The sequence below is a fragment of the Trematomus bernacchii genome, unplaced genomic scaffold, assembly GCF_902827165.1.
Source record: "Trematomus bernacchii unplaced genomic scaffold, fTreBer1.1, whole genome shotgun sequence".
In the NCBI taxonomy this organism is placed as follows: Eukaryota; Metazoa; Chordata; class Actinopteri; order Perciformes; family Nototheniidae; genus Trematomus; species Trematomus bernacchii.
The window spans coordinates 20,660,509-20,683,293 of record NW_022987973.1 but is presented as its reverse complement, the minus strand read 5'-3'; the positions used below and the strand labels follow the sequence as shown (position 1 = coordinate 20,683,293).

General features: G+C 39.8%; 1 protein-coding gene across 3 annotated transcripts in view; it reads left to right on the top strand.

The window, feature by feature from the left end:
- Positions 1-9,149: 9,149 nt before the first annotated feature.
- LOC117471771 (C-myc promoter-binding protein-like) overlaps positions 9,150-22,785 on the top strand; it is a 62,462-nt gene continuing 48,826 nt past the window's right edge. For all 3 annotated transcript variants that reach the window (XM_034116985.1, XM_034116984.1, XM_034116983.1), the window contains exons 1-2: positions 9,150-9,378; positions 22,039-22,369. In XM_034116985.1, the coding sequence (XP_033972876.1) occupies positions 22,059-22,369 (311 nt within the window). In that variant the 5' untranslated portion in view covers positions 9,150-9,378; positions 22,039-22,058. The remainder of the gene's footprint in view (positions 9,379-22,038; positions 22,370-22,785) is intronic.

The following is a 22,785-nucleotide window of genomic DNA, read 5'->3' as shown; positions in this document are numbered from 1 at the left end:
AGAAGACTAAACATTTATCTGCAGATCCCTATAAAGTATATTCATTACTCGTTATTCTCTACTAATAGTTAATGAAAGACTGTATATAATGGCTATTTTGCATATCCCTTTCAAGATTTCAAGATTTCCTAAGGATCATTGACATATCATATACACAACTAATTCAATAACGTGCTTTAACCACTAGGCGGTGCACACAAGGTACACACAGCCATAATAACTTTGTATTATTAGTGTAGGACACTTGTCCACTTGTATAACATCTGAAGATGTGTAGTTTTATTCATGTTTTCACATAATTGTACAGGATATTGCTATATTATTTCACATGTTTTACTTATAATATCTGATTTGTAAAACATCACAGACAGAAAGGTATATCCGTCATTTAACAGTAAGCTATTGAAATTCTGAATCCATAGATGTGTCTCCCATCACCCAAATCCCCTGACTATTCTCTCAACTCAGTATTTACATTCTTATATTCAAAGAAAATCAGTAATATCTTTAAAAACGACAAGTCCTTTTATATCAGCTGTGCACCGTTATGGTGTGTATAACGTATTTTTTTTTGGATTTCACATCAACAGTAAGTCCGTTTAACTAAAATGTCCGTGCGGAACAATACCCCCAACCCATAGATCCGTGGGTGAATAATGTCAATCACCACATTACACACACCCCTTCACATTTACATTTTAATTTACATTAAAGTATTTCGTGAGACCTTCTAAAATGTTTTTAAATATAATTAGGGTTGTAGTTGAAGAGTTTGTAAATTGCGTTGCCTGGCAACACAATCGCACAACGTCACGTCCGTTAATTCCACATCCTCACCTCCACACACATGGATTAACATCGATTTAATACATTAATGTAGCCTTTGTTTCTGCTAAAAGAGGTGTCGACCAGCTAGGGCAACAAGAAAATCGGCGAAATCAAGTGTGATGATTAAAAAATAAATTAAAAACATCTCATTTTGACAATAAAAACCGACCAATAGGCGCGGTAGACCATTTGCTAGGCACTTCCGGGTATTTCTCCACTGGTTGGGCCCAAGCAAGCCCCCAGGAAGTGCGCCGGACTCAGATGAAAATATTCGTGCTGGCCAAACGGCGGTACTACACTTCCTTTTGGTTGCCAGGCCCGGAAACACTTTTTCCCATTGACTTACATGGGGAAAGAGTGGTCTGTAAATCGTTGGATAATTTTTTTTAAACTAAATAAACTACCCAGTATGAACACTTGTATAGCCCTTATTAAAAACATTTGTTCCTCAAGTTGTAAAAATGTGCTAATAACGTTATTCTGCGAGTTATTTCCCTCTGCATTATGAACGCGCATCTAACCCACGGGACCGCGCCGCCCGGCACGTTCATGTTACGTGTTCAGCACTACATGCGTTTATCTTTACCCATGGATGCACAATAAGAACGGACCCATATCGCCTTACTGCCAGCCCACGGAGCTGTAATAATGGATATATTGCATATGTTTGCTGTAATTCTTCATTTGTAAAATATTATACTACATGGGCTGTATGATTAAATCTTGTACCGTAAATGTTGTATTAAATAAAGTTAATATTACCGACGTAGATTAACGTCCCTGTAGCTTCTTATTGCACTAAGAAGCTTATTGTACTGTATATATATATATATATACATATATATATATATATATATATATATATATATATATATATATACAGTGCAATAATTCTTTCATGCTAAATGAAGCTCTGTTGCTTGGCGGCGCGGTCCCGTGGGTTAGATGCGCGTTCATAATGCAGAGGGAAATAACTCTCAGAATAACGTTATTAGCACATTTTACAACTTGAGGAACGAATGTTTTTAATAAGGGCTATACAAGTGTTCATACTGGGTAGTTTATTTAGTTTAAAAAAAATTATCCAACGATTTACAGACCACTCTTTCCCCATGTAAGTCAATGGGAAAAAGTGTTTCCGGGCCTGGCAACCAAAAGGAAGTGTAGTACCGCCGTTTGGCCAGCAGGAATATTTTCATCTGAGTCCGGCGCACTTCCTGGGGGCTTGGGTTGGGCCCATGGATGTATAATAAGTACTGGATACAGCGTGGGAGGCGGGGCCTCATTCATTCCTATGAGAGTTGCTCATTCGCGCATGATGATAAAATGGCCCAACTTTTGAGAGAGCGAAACGTCACAGATTACCCGGCATGCCTGAGAAGTACCCGTATGTGCGCTCATAGCGCATGCGCAACTTTAACCATGCCCCCCAAAATGCTCGTTCACATCAAGCACGTCAATTTGCGTACACGTAACAGCACCGCACGTTCATGACAGCATGGTAATGGTTTGTTATTATGATAGATTTGATATTAACGAGGCGGCAGTTAGCAGCTAGCGGTTAGCTAGTAATTATGCTAATTTACACATCAATCGTTATGTACTTTTATATTACGCTGTAACAGGACCTAGTGATATCCAAGCAACAGAGCTTCATTTAGCATGAAAGAATTATTGCACTGTATATATATATATATATATATATATATGTATATATATATATATATATATATATATATATATACAGCATGTAGTGCTGAACACGTAACATGAACGTGCCGGGCGGCGCGGTCCCGTGGGTTAGATGCGCGTTCATAATGCAGAGGGAAATAACTCACAGAATAACGTTATTAGCACATTTTTACAACTTGAGGAACGAATGTTTTTAATAAGGGCTATACAAGTGTTCATACTGGGTAGTTTATTTAGTTTAAAAAAAATTATCCAACGATTTACAGACCACTCTTTCCCCATGTAAGTCAATGGGAAAAAGTGTTTCCGGGCCTGGCAACCAAAAGGAAGTGTAGTACCGCCGTTTGGCCAGCAGGAATATTTTCATCTGAGTCCGGCGCATTTCCTGGGGGCTTGGTTGGGCCATGTTAACAATACCGTGTAACTGTCACGTTTGAAGGGACGAAACCGTGACATATTCACGTCTCCCAGCATGGTAGATCGTCACATGTTCACGTCTTGCCGTGATACCGGGTTGGTTTTAGATCTCCATGCAGGTTTGTTGGACAGTGAGGGAGTGACCACCAGAGAATCCCCCCGACAGCCTCCCTGTCTCTCTGCAGCTTATCGGCAGGCTCACATCCTGCCTGTCTCCTGGCCTCTGCACGGAGGAGAGAGGAAGGGGAGGGGATCATTTGGAAAGGCTTGCATGTCTCTTGCTAGTCATCTAAACAGTTGCAACAACAAAAACCACAGAAAATCAATAGCAGAGAGGAGGAATTCCAGTAACTCTGTGTCCGTGCACGCACCTTGTCTTACAGCAGAGTGTGGCACGTTAGGCATGAAACATGGTCCTGATCAACTCTGGAGCTTAACTAGTTTGTCTCATGTGTGGCCTTAATGTAGCTGTAGAAAAATGGTGTTTCAAAATGGTTAGCTATTAACTCGTAAGCATCGTAAGTATTTCTATTAAACACAAAAAAATAAAGTAAGAAGAGTTACACAGAGACATCAGAATGCTGCTTAAGTCAAAGTGCAGAAGCTCAGCAAAATACTTAAAATATAAAAAGTAAATGTACTAACATGCTTAATGGCTCTTTTCATAGTGTTACGATATAACTGGGTTTATTTGATCACTTATCAATATACCCAAGAGCATTTTATTGTTGTATTTCATCAGGAAAACAGGACTCACATGTATTTATACCAGGTTGGCTAATATGTTAACTATAACAAGGTTTTATTACTAGTAAGAATAGTATATATGATACTGTTAGACTGTCACTGTTTTTCGGAGGTCTTCTGCCCACAAAATAATTTGAAGTAGCTTTAATAATTTGCGTTTACATTTTTTTTCTTCATCAAAAGCAACTTGAAATAAGATTATTTACCCAGAAATAACAATAATAATGGAAATACATCCACTGTATCCACCATGCTTCAAGTGCTGCATTTAGGAACAGAGAAAGACTTTAAGGACTGGTACCTGATGCTCTGCAGTAAAACACACTGCAGTCACACTGTTTGTGTGTGTATATGAATAGAGTGTACAAGCTGTTAATCATATCTAAAACTATTAACCATGCTGTATTGTAGCAGCATGCAATAATTTCCCTGTTATCTTAAGGCATGGCGTCATCAGTAGGTGAAGGTTTTAAAACTTTAGGAGATCTGACAACTGTCTCCAAGTTAAGCAATATGGGAAAGTAAGGGGGTACCTATAATGATCAGTAATGTGAGTTTCTCAGGGAATCAAACAGTTGCAATCGGCTCAAAAAACAAATAGGATGATACAGTCCTGAAATACACCCAAAAAAAGGGGGGAACTAATTTAGAAGTGGTGAAAAATGGACTGTGTTTTCCCATTGTATACAGTAGATGGCAGCAGGGAGACATGACAAAGGCATGCTCAGAAACGATGTCAAATGCATTAACTGCTGAAAGAGTTATGTGATAAGCTCTGTCCATATGTGTCATTTATTTTCTTTTGCCAACATACATTATTCAATCATTGCAACTGCAGAACCAGAGAAAAATTGGGGGAAATCCTAAATAGGGCTTTTATTTATTAAATGCATTTCACATTGTAATTTAAAATCATTGCATGACTTTGATAATCACATGATAAAGGGGATTTTATTTGTATTATAGTTCAGGGTCGAATAGGTTTATCATTGATGAATAAGTAACTTTGAGGGATAAAATAACATTTTATTTTTATTTATTTCAACATTTAATCCTTAAAATTTTGTTTTTGCTCTGCTCTTACATTAATTATTAAATCCTATTTTCAATACTCATTAAAATAATCTTTCCCTAATCTCTCAAATCAAAGAAAATCTGAAACCTGACATTGTGAGATGTCTCCATTGGACTCCTTTGTTTACTTCAGTAACATTATGACATTAGTAGTAACACTTACGTTTCTATTAGCTAGAAGTCCAACACATTGTACGTGATAGGCCAAGGGCCGGGACATCTCTAAGCGGTTTAACAATCACAACAGAGCCGGCCAGCTAACCAATCAGAGCAGACTGACTCTGGTTTCAGACAGAGGGTGAGAAGAGGTGCTGCAGCACAGGCAGTATGAGAGAAATAAAGACCTTTTTGAACATTAAAGCATGGAGACATGTCACAGTAGAGACACAACATACATTTATGAACCTGTAAATGTACATCATGGGCCCTTTAAAGGAGGCATCAGATGTTGTGTAACACGCCTCCAATAACAGCCTCAAACACTTCACACACACACTTTTGGGCCAGATTAATGGCTTTACTCTTATGTGTGAATTATCAACAAATAACAAAAACAAGGGCAATGTACAGTATGCATGTTAAAGAATTTACAAGAGCTGTTTTCTAGTCATTGTGCATCAAACCTCTGAGAACTAAAGGTTAATGAACATTTAAAGGATTTATGAGGCTGCATGTGGGAATACTTTGCAGCCCTCCACCCTCCACTGACACAGAACAAACCTCACACACACTCACACAGCAGAGACGTTTCACCCAGTTTCATCATATATTCGGCTCCTTTAACAAAAAGTGGAGTTATTCATCCTGAAAAGTGAGCTGCTGGAAAACAACCTAAGTGAGGTGTCACTTACAATTAATGAAATAATTCAGTGCAGATCAGGATGTGGATAATGCCAGGAGATTCTGTCAGCTTGTGTTATTCTTTCATTAGTTTTCCATTCACACATATTCCCAGCATGCACCAGGGGCAAGGAAGGTTCATCACAGAGCAAACACATTACTCACAAACATCTTTCAACCTGCACTGTGTGTCTCTGAAGTGCAGAGGTGTTCTAGGATATTCTTTTCCTGTTAGTATCACTGGCTGTATAAAATACACAATTGATGGTGATAATGATTGCAAACACATGTACATTTAAGACTGTGTGATGTAAATGCATAGGAAATGATGTGGTCGTATCATGTGATTCTGTTGCAATAAAAGTATCAAACTAGAAATACTCTGTTCTAAATAAAAGTCATGCATTCAAAACTTAATTAAAGTACACAAGTATGCAGAATGGACCATTTCAGAATAACACATTACATAGGTCCTTCTAGGATTATTATATTATAATACAGCTTTATTTGTGGAGCACTTTTCATACACTAGGTGCAGCTCAAAGTGCTTTAACAGCAGGCCACACAACACAACACAAATCAGAGAAGAAGACATTTATTTCCGTTAAAACCTTTTGCACACATGCAGCATAAAATATAACAATCCCAAAAAACGGTATCAATATAAAAATTACAATACAATAAATAATGATCCAAAAGTGATACATTATAACAAGTGATGGATTAATGTGTTACCTTGAGGGTAGTTGCCTTAATTCACACTAAAGATAGCTTAATATTTAAAGTGCAAATAGGATATTATTATTATTATACCTCAAATACAGGTATTATATGATCAGTTAGACATTCCCTGATACAACAAACAAAAGTGTTGCCTCTGCAGCGGCAGCAGCACATGTAGCACAGTGTAACACTCTGTAGGTCAGGTATTGTTGTTCCTCAATTAGTCATCATTCTTTGAAATTTTTCAACATATAATTATGTGAGCAGCCCAGGCACTCTTTGAGATTCATTGTTTGGTTTTCCCCCTTCCAGTCTACCTTCTCAACACAGCAGACAGAGGGCACTGGGCTCTTATTTCTTATTTATGAAGTCAATCAACCAAAGTCAAAATGAACTAGAGGTTGAACAAATAAGTATTTTCTCTACTGTAACATGGATTACTACTTTGCCTGGACATTTAAATCCCTTATATCAATAAATAATGTAAGATGACATGTTCTTTAAACAAGTCATTGGGGTATTCCTCAATTAAACTACATGTGTTAAGCGGTCGGATTAAATGAATAAAAAGGAACTATGGAAGATATCATCATACAATACTGATTATTTTGAAAACTCTATGCTACGCTATATTCTTCCCAGCTTCTATTTTGACATAACAGGGTTTATTTCAAGACATCTTTATTTAATTCAAACGTTTTTTATTTTGGAAATAGTCATTTTATTTCATAATGACTCACAAAATCATGGGCTGTCAATAAGACAAATAGAGTCATTTATGTGTTTGCCACAACCCGGTGGCTTTGACATTTTTATTTGATTATACAACAATTGCATGATTATGTTACAGATTTTGTATATGTCATTTGTTCCATAATGCCTGATTTGTTTATGTATTCATTAAATAATTATCATAAGAGTTATCTTAATCACTAATGCGTGCGTTCCTTGTTATTTATGCATTTATTTCTCCTTTTTTTCCAGCTGGGTCTGATATTTCTGTATTATTTTGTCATTTTGATGTTTTAAGTGAGAGGATTTGATTAAGCCCCACAGGCTTCTCAACCGGGGATGGGATTTCCTATCCTCGCCTGTCTTGTTTCCAATATGATTATTTGTCCTTTTTAAAATATTTGTATTTTTCTTATCTTGGATTGATGGATTTCGTTGTTTTTATGTGATGATGTGGAATGGAGTGTGTTTAATTAAATGTGTAAAAAAAAGTTTCCCATTGCAAACCCTTAAAGGCAACCAAAGATTAAAAGATTGGTATTGTATTTTTTCTTATTGTTGAAATACTGACACATCCCAAACTTCAAAGTCTGTATGCCCGATATCTCAAACACTAACATGTTCTTATGCTTCAATGCTTCAAACAAGACCGTGTGGCCCAATAATATATTATTACACAGGTCTCATTTTGGCACAATGGCTGTTTGGGGTAAATAAATGTAGTCTGCAAAAACACTGGATTGGTAGTTTGTGTGCAACCTGAACACATCTTATAAAGGAATTGGGCTGGCAAGACACGGGTTGTGTGCTCCATTTAGACATGAAGCTGGCATAGCAGCAAGTGAACCCACTTAAATGGAGCGCAGGTGCATACTGTATAAGGCAGCTGCAGGTATAACGTTGAATCTACATCTGTTAATCAAATGGCCACAGGTAGGGATGCTGGTAAATCTTCATTTAATGCAGCCTTTCAGTGTTGGCAGAGGCAACACGGCATATTTTCCATTTGGATTCAGCCACCGAGCTTGTGAATTATGTGATTGTTTGTCTGCAGTGTTCTGTGAAGCTGTTGGTACATGAGACATTTTGTTTACTTGTTGCTCACAAGCTGCATGTGCTGTTTGTTTTGCTGAAATGAAATGCAGTACAACACAGATGTCAAACAGCCGATGGCGCTGTGCTGCGCAGGTTAGAAGAAGAAGAAGACATACTTTATTAATCCCTTACAGGAAAATGTATTTCAAGTACATTTTGAAATAGTGTCATTGGCATGGATGTTATTGCACAACTGACATTACATAGTGCAACCCTGTGTTGTAAGATGACACATTTTTTAATGTGCCAACTTGATACCATCAAATACAAACTTGTGTTTTCATTTTTTGGGAAAATATTTAGAGAAATGTTGGACAGTTTATTGTTGGAAAGTTTCATTTCTATCACAATGTAACATATGTATTAGATACAATTGAGGTATTATAATTGCAGCCATTGTCAGCATCAGGTAGATTATATAATGATTATCCTGCTGGGAGAGGCTTGCTGTGATCTAGAACTGCCCACAGAGAGTGAGAGAGAGAGAGAGGGAGAGTGTGTGTGTGCGTGTGTGCGTGTGCGTGTGTGCGTGTGTGTCAAAAAGACAGAGAGAAGGTGCACACTTGTAGCCTACATATCTTTGTGAGAACATTTTTGTTTTAGACCATCTGACACGAAGAAATGAATTATATCATACTTTAATTTGATTATAATCAAATCACATTAATATACAATTAGAATGGTTCAAATTAGAGTGAGGGGGCTTGAGAAGAATTAGAGTGTATGTGTGTTTGAGAACGAGAGAAGACAGGGATATATTGATCGATAGACAGAGAGAGAGAGAGAGAATGTGTGTGTGTGTGTGTGTGTGTGTGTGTGTGTGTGTGTGTGTGTGTGTGTGTGTGTGTGTGTGTGTGTGTGTGTGTGTGTGGTGTGTGTGTGTGTGTGTGTGTGTGTGTGTGTGTGTGTGTGTGTGTGTGTGTGTGTGTGTGTGTGTGTGTGTGTAGGTGTGTGTGTGTGTGTGTGAGGTGGATTGCCATCACAAACCAAGATGGCGGCGGAGCGGACAGCCGGCTCGCGCACTGACTGACAGACAGACCAGAAGCCTCGCGCGGTCGGACAGCTAACGGTTAATCTCTGAGACAGAAACATTGACTATAAACATCACCCGTACAGGTCACGTCATCTTTTTCGGTACCGACGGTGCAGTGATGAAACAGCACCGGTAGACGACACCGGGGGAAGTTGTGTGTGTGTGAGAGGACTAAATTGCCGTCCATAAGAAGCGGGGTAAGTAACGTAGAGATGATGAACCGTTAGTGTGTGGCCGGGGAGGGATTTACCAACAGCTGCTAGTTACTACTAGCTAGAAATCCCTCATGCTAGCTGTGCCAGTTTATGTTGCGTATTTGTTTACATTGGTTTCATGTTTTTTCTGTCACTTTTTTACAATTCTGCACTCATTGCGTTTGACCCCATGCTTGTTACCCCGGTGATTCATTCACGAAGTAGTGTATATGCCACAGGTTGTTTGCAAATCAAATAAAATTGGTCCATATTCACCTGTGCTGCGTGTCGTCACCTATGGTCGTCACACCAAATTAAACGTGCGTTCATCTTGTGATTTATGTATGTTTTACCCGGTAGCGTGTGGGGTCATTAAGTACTAAATATAACCCAAAACACTAGCTACCCTCTGCGTGTACACCCTGCTTGGCTGAGGATATTTTGGGTCGTGCAGTTTGCAATTCTGTCTGGGAAAATGCATCGCTCTGGCTTTACCTTGCAATTAGGCATTGGCACACAATGTGCAAGAATATGTTATGTCATGATTTGTGAAGTAGATAAAGTCAGTTTTAAGTATTCTGATAACACAAATCAGATTTGCCTCAAGGAGCTGTACATGATAGGACACTCTATGTCCTTAAACCTTATATTCAGATGAGGAAGATCTTCCCTCTTATAACCTTGTTAACTGGAAAAAATGGAAGCAACCTCTGAAAGAGCAACAGAGGAGGGATACCTCTCCCCGGACAGACATGCAATACATCATAATAACCAACATAATAACATTATAGTGTAGACAATTAGGATGGGAAAAAAGTGATGGACTGATTGTAAATATAAACGAAGAAGGTCGTACTATAAAGCTGTCAGTTGTTTCATAAGGTATTTTTGTCAATCATTACTTGTTTCATAATTTGTAAAGCAAAAGGCAGAGAAATCATCACTAGGCTAAAGAGCGGTGGGTGTGTGCTTATGCAGCTTTGCAAATATGTGTAAGTTTGGGGAATGTGTTCACTTGTGTTTTGGTGCATCAGTGCTAATATGACTGTCCGAGAAATCTGAGCAAACTAAGCTGCAGAAAGGGAAATCTGCTTGGGGTTAGTTCACTGTTTTCTGATTAGACGGAAGAATTTGGTCAGGATTCACATTCTGGAAAAATTCCCCTTGCATCGTTTAGTGGTGTCGCACTGGACAGTCAAGTCTGTTTGAATCCTAAATGTGACAGAAATACTCTCAAGCCTGTCATTTGCAAACCTCAGCGTCACATACCAGAAAGGTAACCTACACTGTAATCCTGTAAAACCCTCAGCCCTTTTTTTTGTGGGCTTTTTACTTTCAAGAGTGTCTTCACATTTCACAAATGTCTTATGGTGAGATCTTGTTGGTGTGCACATGATGGACAGGATGTTTGTGTTCTGTCTGTTCTTGTTTCGGAGGGCAAATGAGGCGCCTTATTGGAATGCCAGGGTGGAAAAAGAGTCATCATACTTGAAATGAAGTATTGCACCACGAGAGCCAATTGGCATGGATTGCGTTGGTTGTTTGACTGGGCTGTGTGGAGTCTCGTGCAGATCCATCCCAGAAGAGGATTTACGGCTGTGAGTAAAAAGATGAGAGCAGCAGACAGTTAGACAGTGTCTGCTGTGCTGATTGATGAGTTCAGGTACGCTCAGTAACCTGGTTCCTCTGATCCTGACCCCAGCCTCAGGGTTAATGCCTGCTCTTGTCCTATATCAAACACCAAATGTGCCCTCCTCCGCAGTGATGGTGCTAAAACCTAAAGGCACACAGGGTGAGTGTTATTTCCCTCTTGCATATTCATTCACACCAACAAAGAGGGCATGTAAGAGTCCCACTTCATAGAGCTGTCAAAAAGCACATTGGGTCTGATTCAATTGAGTGGAACGCATATCATAACTAAAGCTGTGATTGTACTGCATGGTTAGGCATGGCTCTACTCGACTTGACTCACTCTTTTTTGGTTTTCCATTTAATTTAGTAACATGTTGGTCTAGGTCCCTAGCAAGCTAAGCTGATGATGCAGACCAATGTACTTTTTTAAATAGCAAACTTCCATCAATTGCGTTCACGTTTTGTTAAATACACATAACCATCCGCAGTGGAATTTTAAATGTATTCTCACGACTGGAGATAGTAAAAGAGTTAGTGACTGCACGGAAGAGCAACAGAGCAAGAAATGTTGCTGCCAAAAATGAGTGACAGTCCAGCTTTTGTCACTCCGGTCCATTTCCTGCACCTCTCACTGTTAATATTGTTCTCTCGCTCTCTGATGCTTTCTTCATGATTGTTGGCAGATGCTACATAGCAGGCCTGGAAGAAATTCTTGCTCTTTTTTTTGAGGAATGCATATCATGCATGCATTTTACTGAAACATTTTCTCAACAGTGTTTAAATGTGGCCAATATAGTCCACTCCAAAGGGCACATCACTAGCAGATGTTTTTTACGTTGTATTTTTCCTTTGAGGAGATGAATAATGAATAAACATATAAACAGTTTTTTCTGCAAGGATTTGTCAACACTGAAATATTTATACTGAGATTATCAAACCCACCACTCAAATCATGTAACGGATTGCTAGAAGATTGCTAAAATACAACAAAACGTATATATTCAAATAAAAAGGTAGGAAATAAAATACACAAAATCAAGAAATGCATCATGTTTTTTTGTTTTTGATAGACTCATTGTGAAGGAAGTTTAGTTAGAACAATGGATAACATATAGAATGGGCTAGACATGATATTTGAGTATCAAGACTTGTTGGAAGCATGACTAATGTTTTAGTAATGTGACAAGTCCTTGATAAAAGCAGAACATTGTGTGAAGGTCACCTCACAGCGTTGTCACCGTTTTTAGCCAAAAGGAGAGCTTGTACTTGGAAAGAAAGGCTGATTCAGATTTGCATGCAGAGCAACTGAGATTCCATGTTCCCGGGGGAATACCATCCACAAACACTAATTAGCTGCACAGCATTGTCTGCAGGGAGAAAGGTATGATGTATCCTCAGCTGGTGGGTGGCATCTGTTTTAGGCAAGATGAATTTGGGAGTTGATCTCATCACTAAAGTGAAATTCCTAGCTCCTAGCAAAGTCATCTGTCAGAACACGGAACACATCTCGCTCGGGCTGTTGGGGCTTTTTCTCTAATGTAGCAGTGTGTGTGTGAATCGAGTAAATAAAGTTGGATTCAGTCAGGGGACGTGGAACAGTTAGGTTTAAGTGACACATTTTAGAGGAAGGCAGATGCTACGACTGAAGGGGTTGAAAGGGAAATTGGACGTATAACTCCACTGTCACGACTCTTTCAGAATAAGAAAGTATGAAGCATTTAAAGTGGATATACTATGCTAATTGTCAGGGGTTAGTGGGAGAACTTTGGGATTTTAGCCTTTGCAGTCTTTTACATGCCTAAAAACCTATAGAACCTAATGAAAGAAAGGAAAACCCCAAAAAGCATAAGAGGTCCTCCTTGAGGAAGGAAATTGGCAAAAAAAGAACAAGCTGTCTGTGTTGGGTTCACAGGAGTAAAACGTGATTCCCCTCCTCTTCCATTTCTTCTCCTCATTCAGACAGAAAAGGCGCCTATCTTCACAGACTAAAGACGTCACTTAACCCAAACTGCCAGACTCTCAAGTTTGAAAATAAATCATAATGGAAAACAAACGTGTGTGTTCATCCAAAACACCTTCTTTCTCGCTTAAAGGCAAAACACCAGTCTTAAAAACAGTTTTCTGACAACTAGGGAATGAAAAGATCAGGCTAGGAGCAGAGGCAGGTTGGACAGATCAGGTTTCACAGAGACATGGCATTAGTTCCCACAGGGCTCTGCGTTAACGCTTCCCTTGCTAATACTGTACACAGAGTCAGGATGGGAACCTCTTGTATTGAGTTTGAGCCTGGGGATTGTGATCCCAGTATTTCCCGTGATATCTCTATACTGAAATACGACCTTAATAATAATAATCCTTATATTTATTATAGCGCTTTATCAATTAATCTCAAAGCGCTTTACAAATACACATTACACATACAGATCATACAGTACATACATGTAATGGTCATCTACTGTGGACCTTGAAATGCATTTTCACCCTGCAGCTGTTTTTTCAAAATGACTTTCTATTCTTACATGGTGGTTGCAAGAGTCACTGAAAAATCAGGTATAATGAAAGATTAGCTGAAGGAGGCTCAATAAATGGCTCTGATATTAAAGGGGGAGCAGGTAGAACATCCTGTACCAGGAAAAAAACAATTCTCCGGTACATCAGATCACTAAGATAATGGACCACAACCACACTTAAATGCAGTAAGAATTGCCCAGTCTGATTTCAATGAATGCAAATGGAGATTGGAAAAAAATAGATCCGGGGCATTGAAAATCCCAGGAGGTTGACTACTGTCTGGATCTGGACGGATGAACCAATACAGATATGCTTTATAACAGAATAAATCAGTATGTTTTTATTATATATATATATATATATATATATGTGTGTGTAAAAGATCTGTCGATATATATAGTAAAGCGATTATTAAACCTAAAATATTGTTATCAGCTTAAAAATCCATGGAGATATAAGAGTGCCCCAGCTTATTCATTCATAGCTTATAGCTTTTACTTTACTTTTCCCTAGATGTAATAAGTGAGTGATATTAATAGGATCAGTCAGTAGAAGTCTGTCACTGCTGCCTCTCATGCTGCTGCACTGCCATCCATCACGGTTTGTGCTTAATTTTCCATAACAAACACATAACGGTCCTCCACTCATACCAAGAGAGGAAGATTGCCCTGAACCTGAGGGGAATTTTAAAACATCTTTTGAAATTCAGGTCGAGACCCTCTACAAAGTTAATCGAGGCACTTGATATGCCAACCAATCTCTTTACACCTCACAGTACCATTAGCATTATTCATATTAGGTATAGGTTAGTCCCAGCAGGGCACAAATGACTAACCCTGACATTGTTATCTCCATATTCCTCCAATAGATCCTCTACTCTACATCATTTCACATTTTTCAATCGACTTATGATCTGTTAAAGTAGTCGCATTGCTCATGTCAAGGCAAGTAGTGAACATTAATAGATACAACCTCTGTGTCTGACCCTGATCAAGATTAAAAAAGGGCCAGCAAAACCTTTCCTAACATTATTAAGTAAAGCAGCATTGTCATGTTATCTTGCTAATACTTTGTGGGCATTCTTTGTACCTTCATTTCAATAAAGCTGAGCCACTACGGAGGATTTATTTTAAAGAACAGGCAGAATGTCCCATCTGTTTCTTTTATTAAAGGGGCTTGTGCAAGACTTCAGGGTCAAAATGATAAGAGTAAAATAAAATTCAACGCATGGGTTAAGATCACTTGTTTTCCAAAGACATCCTGTTGACTTTGTATAGCTACATGTAGTCAACAACACCCAAGGAGATGTTGCTGATCATTAATACTTTCTTAACTTTTTTTTCACAGCATCAGCTCTCCCATAATTTTCAGCACAACCTTCACAAAAAGTTGCCTTAGTGTATTTAAGTGCCGTGAACGCTCCACAAAAGGCCATTGAAACGATTGTTGTCCTGCAGAAAGAGAAAGTCTGATTCATATAACCTTTGTCTGAAGTAATCCTGACGCCTGGATTGCGTTTATCAGGATAATGTACCCCTTTGTCACAGAAGCCGCTCTCAGCTATACTTTTCTGTTATTAATGAAAGGCTATTGAGCTGATTATACATTGTTCTATATACTTTCAATTATGTGTCCCAGAAAACTGACTCTGTCCAGATGGTATTTGCATAACACATATTCTTGTATTCATAATAAATGCTGGCCAGTAGTCTGGGTCCATGGCAGTGAACTTACTGATGTATTGTGACATTTTGCACACATTCATCTGAGCTAAAAAGCAAACAACACTGTGTGCGCCACAGTCTAAATTTTAAATGTTGGATAGTTTGCCCTAAATCAAGATAATTCTGGAGTCTGAGTACAATTATTTGGTTTTGAGCACCTTGTTACACTGAGGTCGAACATCCTTTTCTGTAGGGCCGCCCGAATGAAATGAAATATCTAATAGTCAAGGGTCCAGTTCTAATGTTAAGATAAGCATTAAACATGTTTTTGGTTATTTTTCACACACTGGTCATAATGATCCAAGCACTCCAAAATCCAGCAACCACCTCGACTCTTCTACCTACTACCATTGTCAACTGGCTTTAGCTGGAAGCTGATTCTACACTTATCCCCCCATTTTATTTTTGACACAATCTTGGTCCCAACTAATTATATTTGTGACTGACACAGCGGAAATTCATCATTTGTTGGGAACACGTTTACCTTTTTAGAAGATAGAACGCTGCCGACATTTTTGATCGTTGTTGGACAAAATTTACTTTATTTGTCCCTGAAGGAAAATTTGTTTCAGTCTTTGAAAAAAGCAATCCTGCTTAAGAGTGCAAACACGAAAAAACAACCTGACGGCAACAAATGATCACATACCTAATTAAAAATAAAATGTCTGTTGACAAGGGTTAGTGCCTCTGACACACACACTCACACACACACACACACACACACACACACACACACACACACACACACACACACACACACACACACAGGCTCCATTTTAAAGCCAATGAATGCTTTTCTAGTGCCAGTTGTTTTGTAATTAAATGGTGATACCAGGATGAATGTGGTTTTCTGCTAAAGATATATATACAATTCCTGCAGTTCCAACACTTGTTTGAATGGGTTAAATAACACATCAGATTTACAGTATTGCACACAAAAGTAAAACGTGTTTCTCAAAGTGTTCCTCTCTCCTCCAAACTGTTATATGACCTGATGTGGCTAAATAGGCACAACAGCCAAACGCCCACTCCTCAGGGCTAACTAGAAGCAGATGCTCGGCTAGTGAGGCTTCCTACTGGCTTGTGTTTTATGTTCTCGGGCACATTCCTTTTCACCTCCTCCACGTGTCTGCCCTGCTGTGGCTGGATGTCTATACAGCTGGAGCCAAGAGCAACGACTTGGCTGCTTGGGTCTCCAACGAGAGTCCCTTTGGTGAGTTTCATTGGCCGCCAGTCCTCCTGAACTCGAAACAGCTGGAAATCGTTCCCCTGTCACGTTGGCTGAAACAAAACCCCTGTGGAAGAGGGCTGAAGGACTGCTGGGTCCGGATACTTATCGAACTCCTCCCTGAACTCCTGCTGTGGTTAGAAGTCAGCGAGTTTGGGCTGGGAAGCTTTGTCTCTGGCACCAGTTCCCTCACAGTTTAAAGTTTAAAGTTTCTGGGCCTGTGGCTTTTCCACCAAGCTCCTCTTGTTTCTCTGGCTCCCACACTACTCGCGTGATCACTGTTGAGTATCAGTTCATCTAGGCATACAGCTGTGACATGTCATAAAATACCTTTTAAAAGCAAGCTAACAACATCAATTAAGGCATTCTCAGCCAAATGCTGATTTCAGCTTTACAAAGTCAACTGTGTCTTAAGGCAATCGTGCTGAACGAACCAAAGTCCTAAATGATTCAGAAACACATAGATATTATGTGTAGTGCCTTAGGGTCTCTGTGAAGGGCTCCAGTGACCTGTTAAAGAGGCTTGTTGCCCTGAGCGAATACTCTTTAAATGTTCACAGCTTTTTATGCAGGGAGGAATCGGTTATTTTTGGGCGTTTACCTCAAGATCAAGTCGAGCTTTCTCTTCCAGGTCAGTCTGCCAGGGAAGAAGTAGGGCAGCCAAACAATTAAGATGTTTGGATCAGATCACTTAAGCTGTGATGCAGATATCTATGTGTCAGGCACGTTGTGAGTCACAGCCCTGCGTCTTTTTGGATGCAGGTAATGGAAGGAATCCAATGATGATCTTTGCATGACTACATACATGGGTGTTTCATACTGTTACACTTGATTCCCCCAAAATACAAGATTGTCTGGGAAAATAAACAAAGAATAGTTGTGTTGTTATGTCAATACAGCAAAGTGTCTGAGTGGATCAGTTGTCGTGTAATCCATAAATGCTCACCGTCACTGATGGGGAAGGGCCTTTTGAGTTCATTCTGTCACCTGTGCTTCTTGGGTGAATAACTTATATTCTTGAGATGTAGGGCAGGCAGAGACAATAGAGGTGGTTTGATTTTAGTGGGAGGTCTGGATTGTCCCACATATGCAATATATACAGCATATGTAATCCTTATGTAACCCGTGCCAAAGCACTGCTGCTTTGTTTTGCCTTGTATTTTTAGCAGTGTGACAGCATGGCAGGGATGAGTATCATTCTCTGCTCAGTCATGTGCCTCTGAGGTCGGTCTCACAGCCAGGCGACACTGCAGAGCTCTCCGGTCCTTCCCATGCATGGGACTGCAATACATTGGGTCTGTTTTTGTTTTGTTACAGTTTTCCACCAATTGAGTAGTTTACTTTGTGGGTTCCATGAAACAATACCCTCCAAAACCGTCTGTTTTATATCAGTTTAGTCTCATGAAAAATCCCTCTGGGTCGTAAAAGCTGCAGTCATTGCAAGAAATAAGATATCCAATGTACTGGATGAGTCCCTGTGTAATTCCACCCTTCCTCTCATTATACATTCCATATGATGTTTTAGTTTTCATATTTCTTTTTTGAATGAAGAAAAATTTGATTTGGATTGGCGTAGGTTTATGTGGATGTCCTGCTCTTTACAAAACCACACATGTTGACCACGTTATGGCTTTCATTTTCCCTGTGCAACACAAGAATGTGACCCCAGGACCTTGTGCTTGCACACATAAAGAACTTCATCAATGTCTCACCTCTTCTTCACACTGCCTGTCAGCCTGCTTTTCCAAACACATGCTCACATGCAGGCTTTTAATAGCAGATTATGAGCACATTTAAAGGTGCAATAGGAATGTGTCTGTTTGTCCCCACACACATTATTTCCTATTTAACTTGTGTTGTGGTTTTTCTAATGATGTAGCTACTCTAAAATCCCCCCAAAACTCAGAAATGTTGCTGAGAATTTGAATTATTATAGAAAACAATCTGTATTTTGGATCGGTATGATCATTTTCTAAAGTACAGCTGTTTTCATATTCACGAGGGCAGCAATTGACTTGTTTTCATTCTGAAACTAGAATTGGAATTCGGATCTTCCATACCTGCGCAAACCCATCGGAGCATTCACATGCTGCTCCGGTGGTCCCACTCCCCGAGATGGGAAGTTCATCCAATTTTGGAACATAAAATTAAGATGTGTTGTAAGACTTTGTTGACAATAAAAAGCAGAAAGGAAAGGATCAGGTGAGTCATACAATGTGCAAGAATGGGACGTTCTCATGAAATGTGCAAGTCAGGAACACATTCTTACAACACCACAATAATGCATCAAATTGCACTATTTTCCAATGTTTCTGAAAGTGAAGTGTATAAAATATATCAAATCCTTATCAAAAAAACTAAACAAATTCCTCCAAGTTTCTTGAAAATTAGGGAATTCGTTTTTCTGTAATCCTGCCAAAGACAGACAAGCCAAGTTGAAAACCAAGGACCCTCTTTTTTATTCTGTGTATTTTGTATTACTTTCAATGTTTGAATAAATATTTCTCAAAGAGCTGTCAGCACGTGTTCCACATCCTGTCCTCGGGGTGTAACACCAAAGGGTTGTAATGAGAGTGTCCCAGGAACATTTATGAGTCCGCTCTGTGTGTTGGACAGGAAGTTAAATGCGGTCTTTGCGGTCATCTGTGCAGATGTGCAGGTCAACACGGTCAAATTTAGTTTAACAAATTATTCTCGAACTGATAACCACAAGAGGGCTGCCAGTATCGAGACAGATTTACGATATGGGATTAGGCCTGGGGCGATATGAGGTAGAGAAGGACCAGACATCTTCTGCCTTATCAGGGCTGACCAGGCATCACTTGGCTCAGAAAATGAGCTCACTGTGATTGTCTTTACATCAGTTTCTCCCACTGACAAATTGATGAGCTGACATGCACTTGCAATCCGAGCACAAGAGCCAGAAACAGTTTTTTCTCACCATCTGTGAAAACCAAAGAAAGAAACTTAGCTCATTGACCCCTGGAAGATCATTTAATTAAAGCAATAAACACCCGGCTTTTGCTAAATTCATGTAAACAAACCATTCTTTCTACCAGATGTCCTAAACTATTGGAATAGAAGAAAAAATACAGAAACAAATTAGATTAAGCTCCATCTGCTGCAGAGCGAATGACAGGAGTTTGTTGATTTTATATCAAATAAAAAGTATGTCTGTATTTTAAATATTTGTGTGGCTTGACAGCATCATCTGTCGCAAAGGCACTTTTCCTTCAAATGTTTTCAACACTGCACGCACGCACAGGCCACGTTTTAGACGTACTGTAGGAGATACTTTCTCATTTGTAGAGGTCAAGATGGTCTCATATCTTTCACTTTGATCTGTCTTGACTTACACTAGTCTTGACAATGGTGACTGAGTCGAATAAAAGAAGGTGCCAACAGTGGATATTGATCTTGCTAGCATCACTTGGACTAGAGTTGGCAGCTTTTTCCTCTTTTCCCCTGAGCCCATGCTTTTCCTCTAGCTAACACGCCCTGCTTATTACGAATCTCTCCCCACACCCTCTTACTGCATACGGTTGGAATCACAGACCTTGCACGGTTTAATTTTTCATAATAAAATTGAAATCTGCTTGCAATTAAACGACTGTCCAAGTGAAATATTATCACTGATTGTGTCACCAACGTGGTTTTAAAAAAATACTAATTTGCCATCTGTGCAAAATTCTGTTTAACATAAAAACTGTTTATGGTCAAAGCGTCCAGTTTCCTACATCCTTCTGCGTTTCTTGCTGTGCAGGTACGCATTGCTGGTTTGTCATGAACGCGATGTGATCTTGTGTTTTTGCAGGAGAATAGTGAGAGTGCTGGCGGGGCTGAAGTTTCACTTAACACACAGAGACACACTCCTGTCCCGAAGGCTTCAGTGTCAAGAGGTTTAGTGATGAATCTGGCCACTGAGACTGACTAAGACTTTACACCACAACACCCTGAGGCTGCCAAAGACGCACACGCACACGCACACGCACACGCACATACACTACTAGAGGTTAGGGCTCATGGCAATATTTCTTCTAAACTTAATAATAACGGGGTAAAAACATTTGACATTTCATACTGCTCTTCTTTGAGTTGTCACTATTGAATTATTGTGGGTCACAGTAAGTGATCTTTGGCCCCGATTTATTCTTCAATTCTGTAATCTGGTAAAGAAAAATGTAGCATTTCTTTAATCAGTACGGGACCGAAGACACTACCGGTGAACAAGCCTCGTATTCATCTAATCCATTTGTGTAAATTACATTATAGTGGTATTGTATTATAGCTGGATTAAAGGTAGCCATGTAGTGATTAAAATACATATTTAATGCATATTCCTTTTATCTTTTTTAAACTAAAATCTAATTGTCTCACAAAACAACCAAATCCTTCCTTTAATTAAACAGACAGAGCCTTTTCTGCCTCCAGCAGCTACCCTTTATAGATATCCCATAGCTTCTCCTCACACCATTTATTTTGTTCTCAGTTGTGTCTTCGACCCCACATATTTTCAATAGTTTTGTCTGCGACTCTGACCTCAGTGATCCCTACTCATCTGTTTCCTTGAATTGGCACTCACTGTGATCATGACACGGCAAACAAACAATCCGTGGTCGGTTGCAGCGCTGGATCCAAGTACCACTGAACTTTTCCACTGGATCCACATGCGCTGGTCAGAGGGTGGTGCAGGTGCTTGTTAACTCTCAGAAATGCACTCCGATGAAACTATCACAGCTGTGTAGCTCAAGTCGGTGTTGATTTTCAGGAGTTTTTCTGTTATAAAGTATACAATCATAACTGTGGTACATTTTGCGATGATGTCCTGGCAGAATACCACATTCTCTCAATGAAAACCCATGATTTCCTACATAAATGGGAAACCGTGCTAACTTCTTTACCCGCCCATGTCTCAGTACCGTCGAGCCTGTGCTTCTCAGAAAGTGTAGCGGTTGTCATGCAGTCAGGAGTCAGGACATGCCCTTCCAAGGACAGATTAAGGAAACTACTGTTTGGCTTTCATCACCCCGGCTTAATACGCTCCCTGATATCCCAACGTTTTCTAATCAACGGGTTTTTATGTGGCACCGACCTATAATGGAGGCAGAATGTCAAATGTGAAGAAACACCTCACTGATCCCTTTTTTAAATGCACACTCAGGTCTGTGTAGCCAAACAGGCTATAGATTTTTTGAATTAGAGAAAACCCGAGCAACAACAAATGTCCTTTCCTGTTAACTGCCACATGTTTTGTCCAATTGTCCTTGAACCAGGACGCTGAACCTTTAGCTGGTTTACTAAAGTCAGTCTGGTCAAAGGTTGCCAGCTATCTGCCTGGACTGAAAATGGCTTCCTATTGTAGCCCCTCTTCACATTGTACACTCTTTTTTTATTGTCCTCTACTGGCCTCTCCCTTAACACGATTTATGACTGTCAGATTGTATTTTTACTGCCATAGCAAGGGCGCAAGAACCGTCCGTACCTGCCACCACAACGAAAATCAATCTCTCCCCTCTCCCCCTCTCCTTCTGTCTCCCTCTCTTTCTCTTCCCCTCTGTATCCGTGCAGGCAGCCGGCGGTAATGGGAAATGATGGAAGACAAAGGCCCTCGTGTAGCCGACTACTTTGTGGTGGCCGGTCTGACAGACCCGTCCAAGCCGTTGGACCAGGAGATCCACTTTGATGACGTGTGCCACAAGTCGGCCAAGCCTAAGGCGCCCATCACTGATGTCGCCGTGGTGATCCGCTCCATGGGCGAGGAGACGCCGCCTGGGTTCACCTGTGTAGAGGAAACCCCAACAGGCCATTCAGCTGATCTGAACAATGGCGGCCTCATGGTGCCCCAGATCTTCCTCTGCTACCGGAGAGGTCGCGACAAGCCACCCCTCACTGACCTGGGGTAAGTACCAACAGGGGCTACACCATCATGCTAGTAGCTCTGTGAGGCTGTAGTTACACACTGTGGTGCTTGAACCTGATGTAGACGCTAATACAATGACGATGCTAACATTTTGATTATTAGAAGGGTACAATTTCTCCATTCTCAGTCGTCTTAGTTAACCATGTTACACTTTTGTAAGCACAAATTATAGTGGAGAATGATTAGAATTGTCTCCTTTTTTGCTATGACATTTGGAAAACCATAGTCTAATCATCAAATATAAAGTAAAAAAAAAGCTATATTTTAATTCAGGTACCACCAAAGTTCAAACAATTCATCACGAGGAAGGTATAAATGTCTGAAACGAATTCAAGAAGATTTATCCAATCGATTTTACTCAAGACCACAAATGTTAACCCCATGGAGACGCTAGA